This window comes from Octopus bimaculoides, chromosome 11, assembly GCF_001194135.2.
Source record: "Octopus bimaculoides isolate UCB-OBI-ISO-001 chromosome 11, ASM119413v2, whole genome shotgun sequence".
NCBI classification, from domain to species: Eukaryota; Metazoa; Mollusca; class Cephalopoda; order Octopoda; family Octopodidae; genus Octopus; species Octopus bimaculoides.
In genome coordinates, this window is record NC_068991.1 from 2,902,601 (window position 1) to 2,910,787 (window position 8,187).

General features: G+C 38.3%; 1 protein-coding gene across 4 annotated transcripts in view; it reads left to right on the plus strand.

The window, feature by feature from the left end:
* The window catches only part of LOC106884061 (1-phosphatidylinositol 4,5-bisphosphate phosphodiesterase beta-4), a 127,865-nt gene that overhangs the window by 52,085 nt on the left and 67,593 nt on the right, over positions 1–8,187 (plus strand). For 3 of the 4 annotated variants that reach the window (XM_052971438.1, XM_052971437.1, XM_052971440.1), the window contains exon 2: positions 689–831. In XM_052971438.1, the coding sequence (XP_052827398.1) occupies positions 748–831 (84 nt within the window). In that variant the 5' untranslated portion in view covers positions 689–747. Of the gene's footprint in view, positions 1–354; positions 472–688; positions 832–8,187 lie in introns of those variants that run through there. The other variant, XM_052971439.1, reaches the window with a different exon arrangement.

The following is an 8,187-nucleotide window of genomic DNA, read 5'->3' on the forward strand; positions in this document are numbered from 1 at the left end:
TATATATATATATATATATATATATATATATATATATATAATTTAAAAATTTAGCCTTTCTGTCGTCAATTTGAGGATGTGACAGGTATTGAACCTTAGTCCTTTCTGTTTACATTATGTTGTACAACTAAAGGATAAAAGAATTATGGTAATCAGTTGAATAATTCTGCTCCCCCTATTCTCATGGTGTTGTCATGTGATGAGGGTGGTTGTAACACCAGTTGTTTAAGGTGCTCATGGGGGTAGTAGTGAGAGGAGAGGTGGTGGCGGCCATACAGAGTATTATGTTGGTGGTGGTGGTGGCAGATGAAAGTTGTACTAGCAATAGTGGTGGTGGTTGTGGTGGTGGTGGTGGTGTGTTGATAGTTGTAATCAAACCGGTTTGTGATATCAACTTGAAAATACTTCATTTACGATGCTAACAACTCAGGTGAAATACATGAATATCACAACTTCTCATTTGTCCTGCAAGTAAATATCTTATGCTTTGAACCATTAAAACCAGACAGAAAACAAAAAAAATATCCTCGTTGCGACTGCATTTGCTATTTTTATTATTATTATTATTGTTGTTGTTGTTGTTGTCGTTGTCATTATTCTTCTTATTATTATTATTTACTTTGTATTTTATTTCTTATTTTGGTGACTCTCGTTACTCATCTGATTTTTCTCTTTCCTTCTCTGACAGATAACTGATCCCCCACCCCAGCTTAGTGTCCCTGGAGGCAACGGACCATTCCTGGCACCATGGCCAAGCCCTTTGAGTTTCAATGGCGCATCCCAGTGCCGGATTCCCTGTTAAAAGGAAATACATTTGACCGTTGGGATGAGGTAAGTTCAATTATATTTATCGTTATTATTAATTCTTAATTCTTTTATTTTTATTACTTTTGCTTTTATTATCTATTTCTATTGAAATTCCGCCGAGGTCGACTTAGCCTTTCATCCTTTTTTATGAGGGTGGGGTTCGATTAAATAAGTACCAGTTACGCACTGGGGTCGATGTAATCGACTTAATCCTTTACCCCAAATCTAAGGCCTCGTACTCAAGTGGAAAGGATTATTTGTATCTATTGCTTTCATTATTATTATTATTATTATTATTATTCATGGCTCAGTGGTGAGAGCGTCAAGCTTATGATGTTGTGAGTTGTGAGTTCGAATCCCAGACCAGGCTGCGTGTTGTGTTCTTGAGCAAGACACTTTATTTGACGTTGCTCTCGTTCACTCATGTGTAGAAATGAGTTGTGACATCACTGGTGCCAAGCCGTATCGGCCCCTTTGCTTTTCCCTTGGATGACATCAGTGGTGCGGAGAGGGGAGGCTGGTATGCATGGGCGACTGCTGGTCTTCCACAAACAACCTTGCCTGGACTTGTTCCTGGGAGGGTAACTTTCTAGGTGTAACTGATTTGTCTTAAATCTTTTTTGTGCAGCTCCTCACCCCTTCCCCAAATGCAGGTTTGGGATCTGGTCCGGGTATTAAAAATGAGAATCCCAGACACAGGCGTTTCAATGATAACATTCTACTCCATGATCTCCGACTCTTCTTGTTTACACCTCTTTTTACAATCATAACAAGTGCTTGTGTTCTCACTGACTTTCCGTAACAAATTTCCTTTATTCACAAGCAATCTCCTTACTAAAATGTTATATCTAAGAAGAGGTTTTCTGCTCTATTTATCAGATTCATAAACTTTAGCTTCAAATTTGACACAATTTCAATATACAACATTGTGAATAAAGCATTCTTTGTTTTTCTTTATTCTTTCATCCCCCCTCATTTTAAATTAGAATTATTTTGTCTGTAGCATATAGCTGAATGGTTATGAAGTTTGCTTCACAACCATGAGATCTCAGGTTCAATTCTACTCTATGGCACCTTGAGCTGATGTCATTTTCTATATCTTCAGGTCCTCAGGTTAATCTATGCTTTATGAGTGAAAGTGGATAGATGGAAACTGTGCTGAAGCACACCTGGTGGGGTGTACCTGTAATTCAGTAACCTACAGTATTGTCACATACAGTATCATCATGATTCTGTCTGAGTTGGCCAGAAGGAAAGGGATGTAATATATGCCGATTGATGATTGATGTAATGTCTTGTGATTGATGCAATTTGTGCTGATTGATATAAGGGAGCTTCTGTGGTGATACATACATACACATATACTCACATACTCTCACACAGACACACACATGCTTGCTCGCACTTACATGTACAGACATATACACACACACATGTATACAGGCTTGTATGCACATTACATACATTCACACATGTGCTTGCACACATATACACACACACATACATGCTTACACACGCACACATGCATACAGGCTTGCATGTACATTACATGCACTTGCACACACTCACACACACACATAAACACACACAAAAATAACCAAAAAGAATTGTAAATTGCAGACAGTTTATTTAGAACCAGATTAATCAAGGTGAGATATTTATTTTTTTTTAAGATGGAAAGGTGTAAATTAACTCTTTTGATAGCATTCCACCAGAGACCAACCTTGGTTCTATCATACAATCTTAGTCTTTTAAAACATTCTAAATTAAAAGCTTTCGTCAAAATTTCTTGTTAATTTCATTACAAACATCAGTTTAATAACAATTGTTATTTTACAAAATTCTTCATTCTTTTAAAAATTTATTGAAACAAATTCTGTGAATTTTGACAGACATCATCATCATCACCATTGAATGTCTGTTTTCCATGCTGGCATGGGTTGGACAGTTTGAAAGAAGATAGTGAGCTAGAGAACTGCACCCCGCTCCAGTGTCTGCATTGGCAGGATTTCTATGATTGGGGACCCTGTCTAATGCTAACCCCTTCTTTTTTTGAGTGTCCTAAGTGCGTTTTATGTGGCAATAACACCAGTGGGGTCATCAAGAAACTCGTAAAACGAAATAAAAGAGGCAAGGGATATTTAGTTGTTATTTCTAGCCTATCAAGCAGCGAATAAAGGGCTCTTTCCTTATAAAGCTTTGTTCAGTCATCCTAGTCTTTCGTTTACTCATCCATAACGTTTGACATCTTACAATCTAACTGCACCACTTCTCCCCTTTTTTTTTTTGGTCTTCTTCTGCTGTGTGGGTGCCTTCCTTTGAGTCCTGACCAACCTATACTAATTGTCCATTCCACTCTTGCTAAAACAAGTTCAACCCTTTAGCATAGGGGTCGCCAAAGGGGATCTGATGGACCCCTTAGGGGGTCGGTGAGAAATTACACGGTATCGATGATAGCCAAAAGGTCGAATGGGGGTCGGTGTGCAAAATACCAGCTCACTGCTTGAAATAATTCTGACAAATTGGAGGGACTGTTCCTTGTTTCAGGGTCTACTTTGGTATGGTTTCTATGGCTGGCACCCACTAATAATTGAGCAAAATCTTGTTGGAATAACTTATGTATGTCCATCCTGTCATTATTTTCAACCATTGTGTATCTTGGACTACATCATCTACAAGAAAGTAAAACGTGACATGAGAGATATTTAGCTATTATTTTCTGGCATTGTGTATCTTGGAATACATTATCAATTGTGTCTTTCTCTTTAAAACAGTAAGAAGTGACAGGAGGGATATTTAGTTACTATTTTCTGGCATTGTGTATCTTGGAATACATTATCAATTGTGCCTTTCTCTTTAAAACTTTAAAAAGTGATAGGAGAGATATTTAGATTTGGTTCTTAGCAGGTTAACCAACCGCATAAAATCCTTCCTTGCTGGCCCACCCCCAAAGAAGATAATGCTTCAAAAGTGTTAACGCAGACAGACATAGACTGACAGTGACTCTAATGGAAATAGGTGCTAATGGAGGCATCTTGGACTTGGTCGGACAGAATGTAGCCAAAATAGGTATAAATCAATAGTTACATAGTAGATGGCGCCGCTGTCTTCTAAATTTAGCAGAGATTTTCAACCAGAGACTGGATAAATGTTGTTTGTATGTTTTTTTGTTGTTGCTTTATTTTTTTTTTCTTATTTGATTTTATACTGTGAAATACATTTGCATGTGTTGTGTGTAGGTGATAAAGAGAGAATGATACACACACACACACACACACACACACACACACACACACAGCATATTTTATAGAAACAGAAGGGAGTAAAGATAGAAATAAATTGTGTGTGTGTGTATATATATCATCATATATATATATGTAAGTGTGTATTACACAATGTTTAGTACACAAATATTTGGTTTGTGTAAATATGGCTCTATCTGTATGTGTGTGTGTGTGCATGTGTGCACATGTGAGCGTGTGCATATGCACACATTATTATCATATATAAAATATACATAAATTCCCTTTATACACAGACCCAGAATGTGTGTTTGTTTGTGTGTGTGCATGCGCACGTGTGTGTGTGTGTTTGTGTGTGTGTGTGTGTGTGTGTGCTTGTTTGTGTGCGTGTGTGTGTGTGTGTGTTTGCAGTTCTAAGACTACTTGCCATATCAACCCTACAATAAATATTTACACTTTTGAATTTGAGGAATTTTTCTTTGCTTTTGTAAGCTGTATAGCAACACACACACACACACACGCATACATGCGTACATATATGCATACATACATAAATACATATATGCACACATTCATGCATACACACATACATACATAGATGCATACATATGTACATATATAAATGCATACATACATGCACATTATTATTATTATTATTATTATCATCAAGATGGTGTGCTGGCAGAATCGTTAGCATGTTGGACGAAATGCTTAGTGGTATCTCGCCTATCACTATGTTCTGAGTTCAAATTCTTGCCTTTCACCTTTTCGGAGTTGATAAAATAAGTACCAGTTATGCACTGGGGTCGATATAATTGACTAGCCTCCTTCCCCCAAATTTTCAAAGCCTTATAATTTATTGTTATCATTATTAAGGCAGTGAGCTGACTGAATCGTTAGTGTGCTAGGCAAAATGCTTAGCAGAATTTTGTGTCTTTACATTCTGAGTTCAAATCCCACCAAGGTCAATTTTGCCTTTCATCCCTTCAAGGTCGATAAAATAAGTACCAGTGAAATTCTGGGTTAATGTAATCAACATGTCCCCTCCCACAAAATTGCAGGCCTTGTACACATAATAGAAAGTTTTATTATTATCATTATTATTATTATTGTTAGTTCATCTGTCTTGGACAGTTTACAAATGCCATGCCAAAAAGGTCCCACTCATGGAGGTCCTTTCTTGAGCTGATCTGACAATTATTTAAATAAACACACACACACACACACACACACACACACACACACACACACACACACACACACACACACACACACTCTCCTTTGGTGGTTATTTACACATTAATTTATTCAAAACTCACTAGAACTCAGTATATCAAATTATATTGGACTTTCAAATCATGACACAGACATATAAAGTGGATTGATAGGTTGGTCGACGGATGAACTAGTCAACTAATATAGATGGCTAGGTAGTTTTGACTGCCAGGTAGATTGACAGACAAGCAGTCAGAACGATTGATAGATGGAAAAGTCAGCAAACAAATAAACTGAGAGTGAGTTAGACAAACAGGTTCAAACAGCCAGGTAAATATAGAGGTAGCATTACTGACAGTCTGATTGACAGACAGGCGAACTGGTTGACTGTCTGACAGATGGACTGGTTGACTGTTTGAGTGACAGACAGTCTGACGGACTGGACTATCGGACAGATAGGCAGATAAATTATGTGACAGACTGACTACTTGAAGGACACTCAGACAGGCTAGCAGGCAAGCAGACTAATGAGCTAACAGGCCATCAGATTTACTGACTGGTAGACAAAGATATATGAATATATGACTAAATATTCAAGTGAACGAACAGAGATATGCAAAACAAATGATAGCTACACAGATAGACAAGAAGTGAGGTGGGGTGCTAAAAGAGGAACGGTAAAATCCTAACAGACAATGTATCACCTTCCATACCCAGCCAGTGTCTTTTACTAAAGTCAAGGAGAGTGAGAGAAAAAATAAAAGCCTAACAGATGATGTATGTTCTTCCATACTTTTCCACACTAAACATAGTTCAACATAACTCTACTGCTACATGCTCTAACCAGGATTGCTCGAACTGCTAGAAATCACAGCCAAATGCTCTTTAAATGTCCTTTCATCTTAAAAAGATGAAATTTCTCAGACAATGGTTCCCCATGTGTTAGATATTTGGGAAAAAGCAAAAGAGATGGGATGGTCATGGCTAGAACCGTTTGATAATAACTGTGCTCAGGGATGGTCAACCTAGGATTACACAATGACCATAACATCATTGTGGCACAGCTACTCTTTCATAGGAGCACACCTATACTTCCATTGCGACACAGCTATACACACACACACGTCATCATGACTGTTTTAACATCCATTTTTCCATGCCTGCATGGGTCAGACAGAGTTTAATGATGCAGATTTTCTACAGCTGGATGCCCTTCCCTGTCTCCATGCAAAGCAATATTTTCCAATGTCAAAACAAGGAGACTCAACCACCCACACACACATACTCTCTTTCTCTGTGTCTCCCACACACATGCATGCACACACACACACATACATATACACATGCAAACACACTTACTCAGACACATGCATACACACATACACACACACACGCACATATATACATACACGATGGGCTTCTTCCAGTTTCTGTCTACCAAATCCAGTCACAAGGCTTTGGTCGGCCCGAGGCTATAGTAGAATACACTTGTCCAAGGTACCATGCAGTAGGAATGAACCCGGAACCATGTGGTTGGTGAGCAAGCTACTTACAACACACCCACTCCTACATGTTAATTTGACTGCTATTTCTGTTACTGGAGGTACCCTCCATGGATCACAATTGTAACATTTGTTATTGTTTAGCCCTAGGTCGGCCTTGATCAAGCAGCACCAATGATCAAAGGCCTACAACTATTCAATTGTTGCTTTTATTTCTCTTCAAGCACAGTGTATCTTGGACTACTTTATCCAGTCTGTCCTTCCTGTGTTTTTGAAGAGAGTTGAATGTGATTTAAAAGCAATATAGCTGCTGTTTCTAGCAGACTGAGCAACCAAGTAGAGCGTCTCTGGTTGATTCGTGTGAAAGTGCTGAGGTGACATTGTAATGGTTGCAGTGTTGTGAGGCTGTGCAGAAGTATCAGTATATTGTGAGAGTGGTGGCGATAGTTGGGGTGGTTGTAGTGATTGTGGTGGTGCTGGCGGCAGCAGTAGTGGTTATGGTGGTGGTAGTGATCATGGTGGTGATGGTTGTGGTGATAGTTCTGGTGGTTGTAGTTGTAGTATTAGTGTTAGTTGCAGTGGTAGTAGTGGTGGTGGTGGTGATGATGATAGTGGTAGTGGTATTAGTGGTGGTGGTAGCCGTGGTGGTGCTGATGATGGTGATGGCAGTGATGATGGTTGTGGCAGAGGCAACAGTTGTGGTAGCGATGACGATGGTCGTAACAGTTGTAGTGGTGGTGGTTGTCATGGTGGTGATGATAGTGGTGGTGGTGGTCGCGATGGTGTTAGATGAAGGTGGTAGTGCAATCAGTAGTTAGTAGTATTGTTAGACTAATCAGCTGTTACTGTAGATGGCGGCGGTGGTGGTGGTGGTAATAGTATTGCCAAATGACTAGAGTAATGCTATCAGCTGTTGGTATTAGAGTTAGTGCTGATGGTCTAAATAAATGTTGTTGTTGTTGTTGTTTGTGGTGGTGGTGAATGGTGTAGACATAACACTTTACTGGTTGGTAGACCACTCAGTAAAACATTTCACAGCCAAAGGTATTGAAGTATGGGAGAGACACAGCTGCGTTGCACCTCCATTGCATACCCTCTCTGCTTCTCCATTACTGTCTGTCTGTCTGTCTCTACTTAGGTCACTATGTATATATGTATGTATATATGTGCATTCTGCATATACATACATGCATGCATACATATATATATATATATATATATATATATATATATATATACACACACTTTCACATACATTTATATATATACATACATACACACACACATATATATATATATATATATATATATATATATACACACACACACTTTCACATACATATATATGTATATATATATACATACATATATACATACATTCATACATACACACATATATATATGTATTTATGTATATATAT